General features: G+C 38.8%; 1 protein-coding gene across 1 annotated transcript in view; it reads left to right on the plus strand.

Moving 5' to 3' along the window:
- Positions 1 to 18,512, plus strand: part of XPO4 (exportin 4) — an 87,039-nt gene extending 68,527 nt beyond the window's left edge. The window contains exons 17-23 of the mRNA XM_064505022.1: positions 464 to 757; positions 1,600 to 1,780; positions 3,289 to 3,407; positions 4,465 to 4,595; positions 5,371 to 5,488; positions 6,728 to 6,820; positions 10,121 to 18,512. Of these exons, the coding sequence (XP_064361092.1) occupies positions 464 to 757; positions 1,600 to 1,780; positions 3,289 to 3,407; positions 4,465 to 4,595; positions 5,371 to 5,488; positions 6,728 to 6,820; positions 10,121 to 10,318 (1,134 nt within the window). The 3' untranslated portion in view covers positions 10,319 to 18,512. The remainder of the gene's footprint in view (positions 1 to 463; positions 758 to 1,599; positions 1,781 to 3,288; positions 3,408 to 4,464; positions 4,596 to 5,370; positions 5,489 to 6,727; positions 6,821 to 10,120) is intronic.
- The last annotated feature ends 1,543 nt before the right edge of the window (positions 18,513 to 20,055 follow it).

The raw sequence follows: 20,055 nt of genomic DNA on the forward strand, positions 1-20,055 counted from the left end.
GCTGGTTAGTAGATGAGAAGTTGTAAGAGAGATTGCACCATACATAATCATAATATGACAAAGGTTATTGTGAACATGAATCTTAATACTTTCATTGATGACCTGTAGCAATTTTTTTGTTGCTAATGCTGAATTTGGAAGAGAATCAAATAATGCGGGTCAGGGAAAGTCATTGTCATTTGTGTAAACACTATAAAATAACATGGAGCACTTATGTAGGTGCTGATTTTGAAACCAACCTGTGGGTGGTGATGTTTAGTGAGAATCATTCATCACTAGTGCTTCACTTTACACTAATGTGATACAAAATAACGTAACTGAGCCAATGCGAAGTGGAAGTGATTGATTCTTGTACTTTTGCACAAAAAGCAACTTATCAGTTTGCTAAATTACTTAAGGCTCCAATCGCATTCATGTAATAATATGCTTATCTCAGCGTGACTTGTCTAATAATCTTTTTAAGGTTCTTCAGCCACTTCAGCAGCGATTCTTGAATGTGATAAACCAAGAAAACTTTCAGCAGATCTGTCAAGAGGAGGAAGTGAAACAGGAAATCACTGCTACATTGGAAGCACTCTGTGGCATTGCCGAGGCTACCCAGATTGATAATGTAGCAATTCTCTTTAATTTCCTAATGGACTTCCTTAATAATTGCATTGGGTTAATGGAAGTATACAAAAACACACCAGAGACTGTTAATCTCATAATAGAAGTCTTTGTTGAAGTTGCACATAAACAAATTTGCTATCTTGGAGAGGTAAATATAACCAAAAGAAGAAGGAGAGGAAGAGTGTGAGTGTGTGTGCTTGTGTGCATGGGTGTGCAGTACTGTCCTTTAAACAAACCGTAGTGATGTTTTAGATTCTGTACATTAAAAAATGGTATACAGGCACAGCTATTAGAGAAATTCCTTTGTTTAAAAACATGCCCTCCCAAGGTTAAAAGCAGGATATCTAGATTATTCTTAGGCCAATAAACTTAACCATAATTCATCACTAGTCTAACTCTTTGCATGGGTGGCAGAAGAGTGCAGACCATGTTGAATGCTTTTTTTAACCATATCAAGCTTTTCTGAGGGCTTGCCAAGGAAAATTACGCCATTGTTTCATGTGACAAATGCATACTGTAGGGACGCTGGCATGGTCCTAAACATGGTATAATTTATACCAAGAAACTTTCAGGTAAAATGAGTCTGCGCAGTGCACTTTGGTCTTTGCACTGTTGGCTAATTTTGCTTTTGCATCTAGAAAAGTTTCTGCCTACTCCAAACTACATATGGACTAACAGTGAATTATGGCTCCAAAATTTGATAGCAGGGTCCTTTAGAGATTTTATTGGTAACTAATCTTTTTGTTAAGACTGAGGAATTGATAAAAGTAATGTTTTAATCAGTAGCACGACAATACGTGGCTGTAAGTGTTCTTATTACTTAAGATAGCGGTTTCCATGATGATTTTGTGTGCAGTTGTTTAGAAAAATGGATAGTATAACTGAAATTAAAACCTTGAGGTATCATTGACCGCATAATACCATCTTAAAACAAAGTATGTCATTTTTAGCACATAGAGGTTTTCTTATTATTTAATTCTTTTTTTATAGGCCAAAGCCATGAACTTGTATGAGGCCTGCCTAACTCTGCTCCAGGTGTATTCCAAGAATAATCTAGGTCGACAGCGGATAGATGTTACAGCAGAAGAAGACCAGTACCAGGATCTCCTCCTCATTATGGAGCTTCTAACTAATCTTCTATCAAAAGAATTCATAGATTTCAGTGATACAGGTATGAAGCAACTGGCCACTGATGAGCCATAACTTATGTTCTAGACATTAAAAACTATTAGGGGTCACATGTTCAATCCAGGCAAAGTGAAAATTGAAATTTAGATCAGAATATGAAAATTAGTATTTAATGTGCTGGTAGCAAAGGAAACACTTTACACAGTATGGCCCATCTTTTAGCATTCTGAAATAATTATTGTTCTTATAAAATATGCAGGGCATAGATGAAACAGCTTGAAATCGGAAGGCTGCAAGTCTGGACATATAGTAGCAGCAGTTGACTACAGTATTAAAAAAAATCATAGAGAAGTCAGAACAAGAAATGACTGCAAGAAGAGGGATGGATTATCTTCTTAGTACAAGATCCAAATTTTGTGAAATGCTGAGCTATTAAAATTAATAAAATATTATAAAATAAAATTTTAATTTTTTTTTGTATTCCCTATGTACAGAACATGCTTTATGGTATGGAGTTGTGGTTCGAGTTTGAAGATTTTTGTATTCCAGCCTGTTACTTTCTTCCATATTGCTGCCACTTAAAATTGCATTAGTTCTGAATATGATCTGCCAACTGTAACTTAGCCATACTGCATTGCTTTTGAATAAGTTAAAACAGGTTTGCATGGTTCAGATCTTGTCCTGTGCAGTTGCACAGAAAACATGATCAATAACAAACTCAATCTGCTTGGATTGTTCTGATATTCTTCACTGCTGCTCTGAGGTACCTCTTGAAAGAGAGAGAACCTTGTACCCAAATCCGGTGTATCCATCTAGTTTTCTGTTGCACGTGCACAACACAGCAATACAGAACCAGATTTAGACTTTGTCCATTGAATGGACCACTCAACACTATGTAACTTACCCTTTTTGAGGCCAGGCATTGCGTGTTAATTGCATAGAAAACACTGTAAAGATACTTACCGTGAAACAGGAATGTGAATACTGCCTAAACATAATACCCAGATATGAAATGGATTGAAACTTGTCTGGATACTATTGTAGACTTAATGCAGGAATTATAAAAGTAAGGTAACTGCCAGTTGATGGGAAATATAAGTCTTGTCAAGTTTTAACATACAGTTTTTTCTTCAATAACTCCGCCAGTTTTTTCTCCTTGCATTTTAAACTGTGGTGCAACTGTTGCACACACTTAGTGAAAAAATACAATAATATTTTGCTCGCTATCTGTTTATGCACACAGTCATGAAGCAGCTATCACTAGAAACAAATACAGATTTCTGTAGTGGAAGGGAGCTTTTGAAAGTGTCTGAAGTGTTCTGGTTTAGCATGCCATCTGGTTTACGTGATTATGAAATGAATATAAATATAGATGATGTGGCAGCTTCTATTCACTACGTTTCTATTTTAATACAGTGCCTCATGTTTTTGTTCAATTGGAAAGAGGGGAATAGTCCTATTTTTAAAAATGTCTTCATTAAAGAAATGTGATTCTTCCTTCAATATGTTTGATCCTCTTTTTATATTAAAAAAACATTGTCTATTCTACAGATGAAGTATTTAGAGGACATGAGCCTGGGCAAGCTACAAATAGATCTGTATCAGCAGCAGATGTCGTCTTATATGGTGTTAATCTAGTTCTGCCTCTAATGTCCCAGGATCTGCTGAAGGTAAGTACAGTTATAATATGTAGTTGCTAGAACAAAAAAGGGTTATACTGATAAATTTCCAAAAACAGGTTCTAAATTGCGTTCCATAAGTTGAATGGGTTTTCTAGGATTTGTTTTAAATGCAAGTGATTGTTCCCAAGTTCTAGATACTGTTTGAAAAAGAAGAATGTATATATGAAATTGTATTTAAGAAGGGTCTAAACAAAACAAAACTTTGCTACTCTGTGAGTGAGTGTGGGTAAATCAACAATTAGCCAAAACTGAAATGGGGTCTGTGGAATCATTTTTGTGATGGTGTCAAAAATTTGATAGGAAGCATTAACAGTGATCACTAGTCAAAAAAGTTTGGGAGCTGTTGACCTGCTGTTTTATTTTGATAAGGTGGCCATAAAACTATTCATGGTCTGCACGTTACTAATTCTGTTCTGTAGCTACTGAGTGATACATGGCAGTATCTTTTCAGTAGAAAAATAGTAAATCTTGGATTATTTGTGCATTATTGTAGGCTTTCATATCATCAACATATGCAGTTTATCAGTAGAACAGTAAAAAATGAAATGACTGACTGACAGTATTTCACTGGGTGGCACTGTGGTAATGTTTTACTTTGAATCTGGAATCCCCTTTTGAAGTGCATCTTGGTTGTCCCCTCTTAACGTGCTTTGGTTCTCATCTGGTAGCGCTCACAGAGCGTGAGAACTACATCCACTTGAGCTAAAACTAAGTCAAAAGATGTGCTCTAGGAGCGCCCTAATGTGCTGCAAACGCTAATGAGGCTTTTGCTCCACAGCACAAGACTTGCTCATCTCTGAAGTAAAACTCCACAAATGTGTACAGATGCATGCTGGCCTCCCACCACCAGCTTTTCCGCTTTGCAAATCTGCTTCTATTGCACCACATTATTTGCTACTGTAGTTACAGCCACTAATGACTCTGAAGTTGTCTACCATAACTGTCTTTTCAGGAGAAAGCATCAGTCCTGTCTCTTTGTGCAGCTGGAAATAATGTCTGGATAGAGCTACTTAATTCTAAAATGACCATGTTTTTCTTTTGACAGTTTCCATCCCTGTGTAATCAATATTACAAATTAATCACTTTCATCTGTGAGATATTCCCTGAGAAAATTCCACAGCTTCCAGAGGACCTCTTTAAGAGCCTAATGTACTCACTGGAGTTAGGGATGTCATCGTATCCTTTGTAGAGCTTGGGAGTGTTTAAATATTTAATTTGTTTTTTACAAATACACATTAGAATTCTGATTTCTTCCTTTGCCTTTTTTCATTTTCTGTATGTTTTTCATGTGTATATATAATTCTGTATCTATAATCAGCTTTTACCCTCTGCTTTCCATTGGTGATTGAGAGTTTCGCTGTAGTGTCTTCTGAGATTCTGGTATTAGCTGAATTTCCTCTGACTCGTGTTGCTTGAATGCAGTGTTTAAGTGGTTTAGTGTGTAAGTTTTTTCTGGCAGCCATTCCTGCCTCCTCCATTACTTCACTTCAGAGCGTGTAACTTCATAAGCCTTCAGCTGGTATCCAAAAGCCATTCCTGAATTAGTTTCTCAGCTGGTAATGCAAAACACTGCTGCTGTTCCATTGGGCTGGCTCCAGAGCATTTCCTGTCAGGTTGCCAATGGGCTCTCCCTCTTATAATGGGAGCACCATTTTCACTAATCTGCGGCACGTGTCAGAAACAGATGAGCTTGACCATAAGGGACTCTTTCTGAAAATGTTATGTCAGAGAGGGTTATATTACCTTAGGGTGTGTAGCTAATAAAAGAAGGCGACAAAGTTGCAATGGTCTGCTTTATTATTATTATTATTATTATTATTATTAGTGCTGTACTAAAAAGAAATCTTGGAGCATATAAGAATTTGAAATATTTTTGAATGACAGCACTGAGAAGTTTTACTACAATTTCAGGGCTGAAATCTGACTTTGATTCTTTAACACTTTTTATCAGAATGAGTTCTGAGGTTTGCCAGCTCTGTCTGGAGGCTGTAACACCATTAGCAGAGCAGTGTGCAAAAGCACAAGAAACAGATTCAACCCTCTTTCTAGCAACAAGGCACTTTCTTAAGGTAAGTTATCTAACTATTGCATGTTACTTTGTTTTTTTTGTTATAGGTAGTGTCAAGAGGCCAAACGGTGATCACATTTTAGTAGATTAATTGCTGTCATACAAGAATAGTAAGGAATAGTCCCTCGCTTAAAGAACTGGCAGGAAAACTTGTAAGGAGAAAGAGGTCATGGACTAGAGACACTGGACTAGAGTACAAGGAAGGATAGAATCACAGAGGGAGGAAATCACTTGTCACCAATCAACAAAAGACCTCTGCTTATCAGAGTGCAGTTTATTTTTCTGTGCTCTGTACATGAGTTCTAGAATGAAGGTGATCAACAATTTTAGCAGTTAAATTTAACTGTGAAAGCTGTGAAATAGAAGGTACCAGAACTGTGTGAACTGAAGGCTAGGTAGGGTACTAGAACAAGAGGCAGGAGAAAGCATAGTTGGGTACTAGAATAAAAGAAGAAAATGCTCTCATTTATTCAATTTATCTGATAAATTATGCCTTAATCTAGTGCCATGCTTGGTACTTTCCTTTTAGAACCATCCATTCCATCTCACTGAATTTTCAAATGAACTAATAGCAGCCAGGTCCATGCTAATTGGGAATAAATTAGTTGGGGAACTTCTCTGCTGGTCTCCTGATTCAGTAAAGATTTCCGTTTTGCTTAAGGCGTAATCTCTTCTTGCCAAACTGACATCCAGACTATGGGGGACTGCTCATGAAGAGCTTACATCAGCTAAGCTGAGAGAATGAGAAACACCTTTTACTCATCTTTATATTTCTTCTAAGTTAATATAGCTTTCTGCCTTTTCCCTAAATTCCCACTTAAAATTCTAATATCAGTCTTACTAATCTGTTCCCTATTTGGCTCTCTGTGAGCTGTGGGGATCTCCAGAACTTGAGGAACAAGTTTCCTGTTTTATTCTGGAAGATTCATTCTTTCTCTGGGTTATCAGCAGATTTTGGAGAAAAATGCGAGAGATGCTGTTTCTTTCTGAAAACACATTTAAATCCATAGCAGCTTTCAGTGCTTCGAATTTGTGCCATTAAGCCAAGACTCAGATTCTAAAAGAATTTAGTTTCCAATTACTGGTACCTAAAATTCAAAAAAACGTGGATGTTTGTAAATACAAGTTCTTCATTGTTATCAGAGTGAAGATGAAGTTCAACAGCTGTTGTTAGTAAAGCAAAAAAGTTAAGCCTGCATCTCAGAATTCTTCTGTAACTGCTCTTGTTTTGTGATTTCAGATGGTCTTTGATATGCTGGTACTTCAGAAGCACAATACAGAAATGACAACTGCAGCAGGTGAAGCATTCTACACATTAGTGTGTTTGCATCAGGTATGACATTTAGACACTTGAAAACCACTTGTTTGTTAATGGACAATGGCTATTGTGCATCTGGCTGAAATCAGAGTCATTCTGGTTGGAAGGGACCTCAGGAGGTCTGTAGTCCAACCTCTTGCTCAGAGTAGGGTCAACACTGAATCCAGACCATGTTGCTGAGGGCTTTTTTCCAACCTGGTCTTGAAAACCTCCAAGATGGATATTCCAGAGCCTCTCTGAGCAGCCTGTAAGTCATGTGCTTTCAGCCCCTGGCCATCTTGGTGGCTGGACTCATTCAAGTTCATCAAAATCTTTCATGTGTTAGGGAGCCCCAAACCGGACACAGTATTGCATGTGTAGTCTAACAAGTGCTGTGTAGAGAAATAAACACTTTCTTTGATCTACTGGCTGCATGCGTGTAAATACAGCCCAGTATGCTGTTAGTGTTCATTGCAGGTAGGGCACACTGCTGACTCACGTTTAGCTTGCTGTCCAAGGACCCTCAGGGGTTTTTTTTGTTTTGTTTTGTTTTTTTTTTTTAGCAGAACTACTCCCCAGCCAGTCACTTCCAAGTCTGTATTGTTGCAAGGGGCTAGTCTCTTCCAGTTGCAGGACTTTGCATTTGTCCTTTTTGAATTTTGAGGTTCCTGTCAGCCCATTCCTTCAGCCTGTCTAGGTCTCTGAATGCATCTGCATCAGCCCTGCCTCTGGATGCATCAGCTGTATCCCTCTCCCCACTCCACAGTGTGCTTTCATCCATAGATGAGGCGAGTGCATTTCCTGTTTTCCTCTAGGTCACTGATAAAATACTGAACAGGACAGGTCCCAGGATAGACTCCTGAGCTCCACTTGTAACCAGATTCCAGGCAGAATGTGAACCATTAACCACAACTGTTTGATGCTGATGATACAGTCAGTTTTTCATCCGTGTAATAGACCACCCATCTAAACCATAATGTCCCAGCTTGGTTACAAAGATGCTATGGGCGACTGTTAAAAGCCTTATGAAAAATCAAGGAAGACAACACCCACTGCTCCTCCCTCATCCGCAGACGTAGTCATTTCATCATAGAAGACAATCAGGTTGGTTAGGTGTGATTTATCCATGGTAAGCCCATGCTGACTGTTCCAAATCACCTTCTCCTTCATGTTCCCAGAAGTGGCTTCCAGGAAGACTTGCTTTGTGATTTCTCAGGGACTAAAGTGAGGCTTACCAGCCTGCAGTTTCCTATATCGTTGTCCTTTCCCTTTTTGAAGATGGGTGCAACATTTGCTTTTCTCCAGTGCTGTGGATTTCCCCCAGTCTCCACAGTCTTTCAGAGATAATAGGGGGTGGCCTTGCATTGACATCAGCCAGCTTTCTGCACCTTTGGATGAATTCCATCGAGTCTCGTGGACTTGTATGGGTTGAAATTTCTCAAGAGATGCCTAACTCGATCCTCTTTATCACTGGTAGTTCTTCTCCTCCTTGAACTCTATCTCTAGTCAAAGGCCTGGGAAAACCTGTCAGTGAAGACCAAGGCAAAGAAAGCATTGAATGTCTCAGTCATATCTGTGTTTGCTGTCACTAAATCACCTGCCCTATTCAGCAACATTTTCCCTTTTTATTCTTTTACTGTTAATGTACTGGTAGAAACTGTTCTTCATGTCCATTGCCAGTTTCAACTTTAGTTGAACTTCGCTTTTCTATTGTCATTTGCACATGTCCAGGCAGTGTTTCTGTATTCCTCCTTTGTAGCTTGTTCTTGCTTCTACCTCCTGCATGTGTCCTGCTTGCACTGGAGTGCAGTTACGGACTCCCGGTTTAGGCCGGCTGGTTGCCCAACCCGTAGAAGAGCTCCAGTCATTTGAGCTGCCCTTTCACATAAAGGGCAATCCCTCATCCTCTTCTTCCCTGCCTGTCTTTCCAGAAGAGCTTCTATCCATCCATCAGAGCACACCAGTCATGCAGCTGTCCCACCATGCCTCAGTTATTGCAGTGATGTCGGTTCTGCGTCTGCACCTAGAGCTCTAGCTCTTCCTGTTTCTTTTCAAGGCTGAATGCATTTATGCACAGGCATTTGAGGTTGGCCTCCTTTTGGTCTGTTTTGTCCTTCCTGAGCACTCTCTTGTACCCATCACCCTGCCCTGTGTTGTTGCTACACCTGGTCTCTGTCCCCTCACTTAACTGCAAGCTGCTACCACCATCCCCCAATATACCTAGTTTAAATCCCTTCTCAGACTGGCAAGCCTATTGACAAAGATGTTCTTAAACTACTTTATTGAATGCATCCCCTCTCTTGTTAGCAGCCCTCATCCCTCAAAGAGAGACCTGTGGTCATGAAAAACAGTGCTGCCTGTGACAGCAGCCACTGGAGTCAACTTCAGGATGTGTCCACTACTCCCCAAGGCTTTCCCCTTCACCAGTGGAACTGAGGGGATTGGGACCTGGCTCTCAAGTCCTTCACCTTTGCTCCCAGAGCTCGGTAGTCTTTCTGGCTTGCTCCACATGTCCCTTGGCAGTGTCACTGGTGGCATGTGGATGAACAACCAGCAGTAGTAGTCTGAGGGCTGGGTGAGCCTCAGCAGTCTTTCCATAACAACAGCTTAGATCTCAGCCCCCAGCAGTATTTTTAGGTCCCCGTCTCATCCCCTGGTGCACAGACTGCCATAGTCTGTTAACTCCACTCTGGGAGCTGTGCCCCTGCCTCCCAGCTGAACTGGTGTTCCCCACGGCAGCCGAGCGGGAGCCTGTTACTCCCTAAACAGCAGCAAGTTTTCCATCATTCTCCAAACCCTCAATGTTTCTTTCACTGTCTCTTTAGCTGTTTAACATGTTTCTTCTTCTCCACTTCTGCCCAAGTGAGCGTGAGAAATTCTTGTGTAACATCTGTCTGTCTCAGGGTAAGGAATCTAGAAAGGGGAAAATTCGAGGTACAATTGGTTGGTAAGGCATGCACAACGTGGGGCAGGAAGGAAGGAAGAAGTGCAGTTTATAGAAATGAGCCAGTGCTACGGGAGAGCTGGAAAGCACACTGGAGGGAGTGCCAAAAGCTTTCTTTTTACTCTGCGTTACAAAGCATGGTGCTTAGCTCTACAGGCTTCTTTAGCCTTTCTGAAGAAACTAGAGTGGTTGAAAGGCTTTCTCTGGCTCAGAAGAGGGGAAAGGCTGCAGGTCTGGGTGCACTTCTGATACGCTAGCGGGTGAAGCTGGATCACAGGTGGAGAAATACTGATGGGTCTCTGTCACAGGTTTGATTCTGGATTTTGTCCTGGTGAGAGAAGTTGTATACAATTTTTTGTTTGAAGTTAATAAGACTGTTGTTTATTCAACAGGCTGAATATTCAGAGCTAGTTGAAACATTGCTATCAACTCAGCAAGATCCAGTAATTTACCAGCGATTAGCAGATGCCTTCAACAAGCTTACTGCAAGCAGCACTCCTCCTACACTGGACCGTAAGCAGAAGATGGCCTTCTTAAAGAGTTTAGAAGAATTTATGGCAAATGTTGGTGGACTTCTCTGTGTAAAATAAACAACAAAACTCTATGCCTACTTTAGACCCTTTCTGCAAAATGCACTGAGAAATGCTGAATGCTGACTAAATCTTGTACCTGTCTCTGGGTTCTTTGCAGCCATCTCAGATTTTAGAGAGCCTGGAAGTTTGAACATAACACGGTGGAATAGGAGAGGTCAACTTTGAATCAGCTTCTGCTATTATGTGTTAGCTGCAATCTGTCATACTTGTGTGTGAAAAGAATGGACAGAAAATCTGAATTTAAATTCTTTCTGTATACGTGCAAACAGATATGGGCACAATGAAAAGTAAATTCAGTGCCTTCCCCCCCCCCAACTCGTTTAAAATGAGTAGCCAGATAAACATACAGATTTTTTTTCTACCCAAAACCATGTTAGAGTGTGAAGCAGACACATACAAAGCTCTAAATAGTTTAGCTGATTTTAAGCTTTATTTTTTCCTCTCTAAAGTTTGAGTTTGTGTTCCAATGGAAAAAAACCAACACCAAAATGGTATTTTAACTTGTGTTTAGTTTTGTTTTTTCTACATCAACCTGAAGTTGCATGTTCAGTGTAATGCAGGTTTTTACATTATGTTCTGCTGCCTAAAGTTCAGAAGAAAAAAGGTGTATATTTTTGTTCCCCTAAAATGAACTTTAGGAACTGTAGCCATTTCCTTGCCTTAATTTAAAAGGAAAAAAAAAAAGTTCACATACTTTAGATAAGAAATCTAAGGCAAGATGTGAGTCTTCAGAGTTGGTTTAGGATGTTGGCATTAAGCTGCTGTGTACATATTGCAGCCCTTCATGTTGACGTGTCATTTTGGAATGAGTGTCTAATGCAAGGTTCATGTGTAGTTTTACTTTCAGTATCTGTTTTGATTCCTCTCCAGGTTGCACACAACTGCAATGTATTTCTACACTGAACTGTTTGCTAAAGCAATAACAACGCAGAAGGTGTAAATTATTGACTTACATGGACTTTTTTGAGTTGGGGCATTAGGTAAAACAATTATGCTAGAAGAGGGGCTTGAAACCCTTTTACCCAAAGGTCATACTTAGCTGATTTGAGTCGAGAAAGATTAAGATCTGCACTGTTGAGAGGGATTTTTGTTTTTCCTGAAAGAAGCTCGCCTTCTGTAGAGCCCTCCCTGCTGCTCTGCTCTTGCTCAGTTTTTTATATCAGCACTTTAGCTATTATGATAGCAGAGTTACAGTGCCCTGAGTATAGTGGACCAACACGGGAGAGTGGCACAAAGGCACAGAAGGCGGGCATGCTCTGCCTCTAGTTTTGAGCCAGAGAATACTGAAGCAAACATAGAGGCTGCACGTCTAGTAACAGTCCTTTTTGTGGAAACACATGGAGGCAGGAGAAGTTGGCCCTTTTGCTTAAGACCTCTGCTAGATTATGCTGTTGAATGTTTCCCATGTTTTTGTTTTTTGACATTTATATAAAATGTACAGTATATACACCTTTACATGGCTGTGTATAGCATCATGTTTGCAACTCTGTGCCATCCTTCAGCCGTTCATCTCAAAATTAGTTACAATAGCCAGAAGTAAAAAGACATAAATCTGTACTATTGTGCTATAAGTGATCTAGGGCTTTTTTTATTTTTTAGTGAAATCCATACCCATCTCAGGCTTGGATCTACAAGGCCAAAAATACTATCTTGTCAGTATACTTTTCTCTTTTAATTTATGTGAGAACTGGGTGAGGGCAGATTTACCCATTAAAAAGCAACCATAAAATGTGTTAGATAATATACCTCTCCAACCTGTATTCTAAGATAATTTGTGTAGTGTTTTAGAACAGGGATATTGCCCTCAAATTTTTCCTGGAAAAATGAATCCTTTTCTTTAGAAGCTTTCTTGGCTGTGCATTTGCACTAATGATAACGATCCCAGCAGATCCTGTTTTTAAACTGTTCCAATGTCTGATTTTTGTTGTTGTTGTTGTTGCTTGGGTTTTTGCCTTGTTTTTGGAGCTGCTTCTAGAATTTGAGTTTGTACACTCTGTAGTGCAGCCTTTCTAAAACTTGATTATTTCTCTCTCTCTCTCTCTCTCTCTCTCTCTCTCTCTCGTATGAGGGGCATTAAAGCCTAGGAACACAAGCAGCAGTAGGAACTGCTGGTTTGCTGTGATGTACTCAAGCATCAAACATCTAGGCCAAAGTCTCAAAAAAAAAAAAAAAAAAAGTGCAAATACCTTCAACCTTTTTGTATCTGACTGCAAAACCGATGTTCTCAATCCTCATTTCTCTTATAACTAGCGCTGTCACTCTCACTTTTTGCCCTCAAGCTGGCTTAATATTTAAAAATATTTATGAATTTTAAAATTTGGAAATCCTCTTGAATATTGTAACTGATGAATGGGAGTATGAATTTAGTTAATATTCAGAATAAAGTAATATGCCTACCCATTGCTTTTCTAATCAGGCCCATCATATTGTCACAAGCACTGACATAAAATATGTTTTGATTATGAAGACCTACTAAATTAAGTATGAACAATTACTTTCAAAGATTAGTTTTGATGATTGCTTAAAACTTTTTGTCCTTCATTTAAAATTGATGTTATATATTAAAGGGAAACTGTCCACGTAAGGGTCTTTTTAAAAGAATTTTATTGCTTAATGTTATGTTAGACAACATTCTTCCTATCTTGTTTTCTTTTTCCTTCCATTCTTGTGTGTTCAACTTTGATCTTTCCATACTATTCTAAGCTTCTTCTAGAGCAAATGCAAAGATGTTTCTGTTTAGTGACATCTATGAAGCTGTTACAAAAGTTTCTGGGAAGAAGTTTTCTTAATTCATACTCCTGCTGGCTAGGTGACTGCTTCTATCCCTAAACTGTGTGGCTTGGATATCCCCCCTTGCCTCCCATCCTTTGGTGACCTTCCACACATCCACCTGCTGTAGATCTAGATGCAAAGCTCATTCAAGTCCATAAGAAAGATTCATAGACCATTTTCAGTGGACCTAGAGTTGGCTCCAAGTAACTGTTTTAAAATTTTGTAGCATCACTGCATTGATTTTCCATTCACTGTGCAAAGTGAATAATGATTTTAAAAATGCATGTGTTTTTTTGAAAAAACATGCAACTCAAACTTAATTATAAATGCTGCATGATATAGTTGTAATAAATATATTTGTCTAGACATAAGACTTCTTTTCTTACTAAAATAGATTATTGCCCCAGTGTTTTCATTCAAGAATTCAGGTAGTTTATTTCCCATTTCTCCAGCCCTTATCCGATTGTAATAGCTATTTCAAATGCTAGCCTAATGATTTTCTGTGGTTCAACCTATTTATTCTGATGCTGGCAAGCATGACTGTCTAGTTGGATCATGAAATTCAAGGCCTACAAAGCGCAGGGACACACAGACAGGCAGAAGTGGACTGCATTAAACTTCCACTTTTACATGCATTATGCCTTAATCATCGTCACTGACTGCCACCAGAATCTGCTACTGCTTATTGCCCAAAAGTTTGTGTTTCACTGGTTAGTGATAAAGGGCTCACTGCTTTCCTCAGGAATGAGAAACTTGTTTTCTCAGCATGTCCAAATCCTACTAGTTGAAAGAGGGATTTGCATCTGGGTCATCTCCTTGACAGTGCATAGCACTTACTAAAGCCCCAGTGTTTACCTGGATAAATCCCTTTTTTATTTAAGCCATGTAGTTGTAGGAAACAAGCTTGCACAGAAAAGTCAATTGTCCATTTATAATCTAATGCTGGGAAAGGTAATGCAAGTTCTAATTTCAGTGATCTGTGAAACTATTCAGAAAAACAAATGCAGCATTTCTATAATAGAACTCTTTAATTTCAGTTTCAGATAAATAATTACGTAAGGGGTGTTTTTTATGGAAGTAGCTTATGAATATAAGTGCAGGAGTAGGAGCCAGTCTCCTCTAATTTTGTATCAGATTTTCCACTGGGTCCACTGTGGCCATCGGCAAGTCGCTAAAACTGTATCTTTGTTTAAAAAAAACAAAAAACAAACAAAAAAAATAGCGACAATACCTACCTACCTCACAGGGCTGTTGTGAGGATTAGTTTATGCCTATAAATGCATTGAGGATCTGAAATGCTCTGTAAATATTAAATATTTTAATTTTAATTTTTGTGAGGTGTAAGATTTACTGTAATGAAAACGGAAGATTTTCCTAATTCTGAAGCGCAGTGGAGGCAGCAGTAGTACAGTTCTCCACAGAAGCGGTGCACAGCAGGACAGTAATACTGTAAATTGTAGTTGTTTCAATTACAGCCAGTTAAAAAGGTGGTTTCTTAAATAAGATATGCTTCCTCACCAGCGTGCCTCAGTTCTGGTCTAAGTAGCGAGAGGGTGGTCGCTTCTGTGCGTATGCAGGCTTCGGTGCCTCTGCCTGTGACAAGTGCCACTCGAGGGGGTAGCTCTGGGGGTTTTCCTCCGCTAAGAACAAGCACCGCTCCTTTCTCCAGGCCCCAGGCTGTTCTGGTCGCGCCAGGTCCACTCGGTTTAACCGCGGCCTGAGGATATGGTTCAAACATATAAAGCCAGGGTTCCCCTCCTCACCCCACCCTCACCCCTCTGAACTTGCTCTTAATTTAAGTCGATCATGTAGACCTTCTTCGCGGTAAACCGGATTAGTGCTTCCCGGCACTAGTCACGAAGCAAATCATGAAGTATGGGTTGCTCTAGAGCCGTAAGCGCTCAGCTGTCTTACAAACCCTTTTTTTCAGCGTTAGGTTTACTGGCGCCCTAGCACTGGAGATGGAGCATATGCCTGGCCTTCCCTTCTCCCCGGTGAATGGAAGTAGAGTCTACTTTTCTGTTTCTTCCTTTCCCAGTCCTGCTTTCCAGGTCATCTTAAGCCATTCTCCTCAGAGATTTGGAAGACCCCTCCAAACTCAGGCAGAAGATACTGCCCGTTCAGTTTTCCAGTCGATTACAGGTTGATATTTGAAATACCTTCCAATAGCATTCCTCAACACATTTCAGTCTCCCGTTGAATTATACTAGATTTTATAATTAGGAAAAATAAAATCCACTTTTATTTGTTCCCTTTGTGCAAACTAAGGAACCTCCATGCAGTGAACTTGCAGTTTTAAGGCAATAAATGCTGGTACTGCTGTCAGTCAAATATGTAAATATTTTAAATGTATAATTCAGTACTATTTTGAGTTTATAAAAAATAAAGATAAAGGCAGGGATTGAAGTGCTAGTTAATTTCAAGTATTGTTTTACTTGTACAGTTGAAGATGCATAGGTAGATACATATGAAGTTGCATAGAAATATTTCACAATTTGTTGCAATAAGACTTGGGAAATGGCTGTGTAATCGAGCCTTATCACAACTGAATTTTCAATTTTGCAATCAATATTTTTCTGTATTTCTAAGATCCATAAGCAGGAGGAGGATAAAATTGTTTTTCACTAAAGACTTTTATTATTTTGTTTTGGCCGCGTGTGATGTGTGTGTATTCTTGTTTAATATTATTTCTCTAAATTCTCACCTGTTGAATCCCTGACATAGCATTTGTTATGGCTCCTTATAGTAGAAACAAATATGAACATTATGAAACTTCAAGCTAACTGTGTTCTTTTGCTACTGTGAATTAGCAGTAATTCAGTTGAAGTTAATTGGGTAACTTTAGATTTACATCAGCACTTAAGGCATGAGTTTGTCCATCAACAGCAAAAAATGTGAATAGGTGTGCGGCAGAAGTATCTCACACTGGAGTAAAATCAAACAAATATTTAACAGTTGTCAATAGTGGCTGTTAATGAATTTATAATCAAATTACTTATTCCACTATCCTCCAAAAAAAAGCTTATTGGTGACTTTTCAGGTCACTATTATTGGTGACGTTTGTATACCCAGGAGGAATACAAATTACTGGGTCTTGAATTGGTTGTGTAGATTTAATCTAAACAGTTTATTGGGATATCTGGCCTAGAAATTTTCTCTAGGCTTGTGATGTGTTCCCATGTAAGTTGTATGCAGCAGTATGCATGTGTTACTGTGTGCATTTCAGAAAAGTTCAATTACTGGCAGGAGTTCTTAATGTGCGATAATGTAATTGCATTTGGGTGAACAGCACTTATTTTGTGCTGTTCCCCTTTTACTTTGACACATGCAAATCTTATTTTAAAAAAAAAGAGAAAAAAGTTTCACAAATCCTGAAAGTAAAACTACGCTACGACTATGATGGTGACAGCTTGCTATACATCTTGGTTGTATGTATCGCTTGAATTTTATTGGTTAGAGAAGTAAAATTATTGCAACAATATATTTATATTGGCCTGGTTTAGTTAAGTGAGCATTCTGGTGAAGGACAGAAACATTTAAGGTAATTAAGAACAAATTCCTGAAAGCAGCTGGCAAGATGGAAAAACAGCAGCGTATCCAAGAGCCTTTCATGTAGAAAATTGAACTATTTTGCTTTACCATAACTATGAGGTCTGGAATAAACTTGAATGATTTGGGTACAAAGCCTTTATTCACATTTGTTTGTGTAAGTGTATGCAAAAAATACTCATTTTTGCCTTTATGAAACTTATATTTGCTTCAATTATATATTGTGGACTTAGGGTTTTTTTCTTCACTATTTGCCACTTATAATAAGCAAGAAGGTAGGAAGTCTTAACCTTCCAAATGGAATTTGTCTGGCAGATCAACAAGAAGATCTTAAATGAACGGGGAGAGGGAAGGAGAAGAAAGTAAAAACAATTTGCAACCTTGATGTGGAAAAAATCAAGCTAATCTGTAAGAAGAGAAACAAATCTGTAATGCAAATGTTATCCCAGAATTTGTCAACCAGTGTAATCTTAGTGGGATTAGTAAACACTGTAATTTATTCAACACTTTTGGCGGGGGGGAAAGAGTGCCATTTTGGAACCGAACTGAAATTTGATACTACCAGTGTAAGTTTCATTAGTTAAATAATAAAACAATCTTTATTTAGATAAGAGCTAGACAGACAAAGCCAGACAAAGCTACATCTCCCAAAACACTGAAATTACCCATTGTGACTAATGTATCGCTCATTATTGTTCATCCTCCATCGGTCTTTGAATCTCATGGAACAACAGTTGTCACTTAACATCCATCAATTTGGTTTTTCTGCCGCTGTGTTGCCCTTGCAAATTGGAGTAAGGTAGCAGCCTTGCATGTGATCGGCTTCCCTTTCTCATTCCCTCGGTGTCTGGCCGACTGTTCACTGTCGCGAAGGTGCGTGTGCTTCATTTGCTTTAACTTAATGCTTTGGATGATACTGTTTGGGTTTGTGGTGAATTCAAATCACTTCCAGCCTGTCGCTGTGTATGCTGTTTACTGAATGAAAGTCATCGCTAGACTCCAATGAAAGTGTTGATTTGAAAGCTTCATTCACATCTACTGGTTTATTAAGTTATCAGGATCTTTTCTTTATTTCAGTACTGCACCAATACTTTTTGTGGTCTTCTGTTCATTCAAATGATTGCTGTTACTCGGGGGGGAAACAAAACGAAACAAAACCAAAAACCCACCACACTCTGGAGTCTTTAGGAAGATCACTGATGTCCTCTCACAAGATCGACGCTACTTTGGGGAAGGCTTATATTCTTCTGCCATTTTAAGAAAAGACTGTTCTTCTAAAATACTTTTGCCTGCTTTTAGGCTGTTATGCACTTTCATGATTTCTTAACAAACTACTGTTAAAAATGTACTGTAACTTGGATTTTGATAAGCGCACATGTATTTAAACAATTCACTCAGCCTCAGGAAAGCTGGAAAAATTAGATACCTGTTTCGTATCTTAGTTAAAATGTATGTTACCTACATCCTTTAAGATGCCCAGATAATGTCTAGATCCTGTGAGTGTAACTGTATTTAAAATACCAGTATAATCTGTAAAAGGAGGACAGTGTAATTTGAATCTAGGGACTGAGAAAATTATGTCCTCTTCTTCTTCTTCTCCTCAGACGTATCTATAGCCTGAATTGGAGTTTCAAAAGCAAAAACAGTGATAAATCCCACTTACTGTTCAGGAAAAAATGTTTTCTTTCTTAATGCTAGCCTATTTCTGTTTTCTTCCTCCTCCTTAAAAAGAGTGTGTGAAATGAGTGCAGAGGTATGTATAGGAAAAACTGTAAAAAATCTGCTGCTGTACATAATGTTTGCTACTTGACTGCATTTTCTGTTCCACTTTAATTTTACTGGTTTTGCTAAATATATTTTATATATTTTCCTTCCTGGTTCTTGTGATGGCAGAGTGATTACCTCCTTGTTTGGGAAGGGGGGTGGGAACAAAAACACGAGAAGGCTCTGGCCAGAAATTCCATCAAGTCTGCAAGTTAGCACGTATCTCGTGGTTGTCCTGGGAAGAGCCTTCATCGCTCCAGCTGCATTTTTGGAGAAAACAGCAGATAGTATGGTCAATGGATATTAAAATGTGCAATGGTATAGATACTGGTAATTTTGCTCAGTTTTTCAAAAATGACTTGTAAAATCCATTTAGAATGTAAATACCACGAGTTTTCCCCCAGTGGCCACTTTTAAGTAGAGCGTTTTTCGATCTGAAGGCTTGTAGACCTTTTTGCAGTCCCTGAAATACTTGCAAAGGATCCACAAAGACTGACAAAAGAGAAGGGAGGCATTATAACAACTTACCACTCTGGTATTTCTTAATTTGCATCTGCATTAGGAAAAGAGTTGGGCATCCACAGATTGGTTAAAGATGAAGGCTACTACTCCACTTGAATTCAGAGCCTGAATTTGAGTCAGAGGCCTGACTGAAAGGCTTGAAAAGGCTGCCTGATGAGCTGTGCTACAGTGTGACCTAAGTTCTTGGGAAGCTGTGATGCACGTGGCCCACGTACCTACCTGGCTGGGCTCTAATGGATGTTTTACTCTATATTGGAGGAACTCAGTACTGAAAGAAAAAGCACAGCGAGGTTTTCTTTGCACAGATGAGATATTACAGGTTGTTCTGTAAATACAGTATTTCATTTTATGTTATTTTCCATCTTTTTCAGAAGTAGGATTATGTTGACATTCACTAGATATGATCCTTGTAATGTAAAGTATTGCATGCTTGGCTGTCTTCCAAGTGAAACTTGCAGTTGGTTTGCCAGTCCTAAAAATGTCTCAAGAATTGGGGGGGGAAAGCTCTTCATAAATTTTTAGACATACATAATGGCAACAGCAAAGATTCTACAACTGGAATTTAATAATTTTATTTTAGTATAGTTAAAAATGGTGAATGCATACACTTTCATATGGCTATGGCTTGTGCTATTGCAAGAGGACTCAACCATATAAACCCTGGTCAGTAAAAAAAAAAAAAAAAAAAAAAAAAGAGAGAGAGATTAAAAAAAAACCTCAAAAACTTGATGAGTGAAAAATTGCTATTACTTTCCAGGGTAAAACTGTGCTTTTAAAATGTCTATTTTGTACTGTGTTCCTGAACTGATCCAACACAGAGTATCAGCAGCAATGGTCTGTTGCAGCAGATTAAAGTATTAGCGATGCCACTGTCACTGCTGTAATTCAAAGAAAAGTCATTATCTGTGAAAAGGATACAGTATAGACAGCTTAACTAGGAGTACTTTTCTGCAAAAAAGGATTGAGAAAGAGTAAAACCTGATCACTTGTAAGAAATTTCCTACAGGGAGCACTTTACAGGTGTTTTCATATTCGTGGTTTGTTTCTCCTCACCCCCCAAAGAAGTTGTATTTCAAGACATAACCTGTCTTCCTCCTTAAGGGTCGTTTTCTCTTCTAAGGCCATCT

This window comes from Dromaius novaehollandiae, chromosome 1, assembly GCF_036370855.1.
Source record: "Dromaius novaehollandiae isolate bDroNov1 chromosome 1, bDroNov1.hap1, whole genome shotgun sequence".
Taxonomy (NCBI): domain Eukaryota; kingdom Metazoa; phylum Chordata; class Aves; order Casuariiformes; family Dromaiidae; genus Dromaius; species Dromaius novaehollandiae.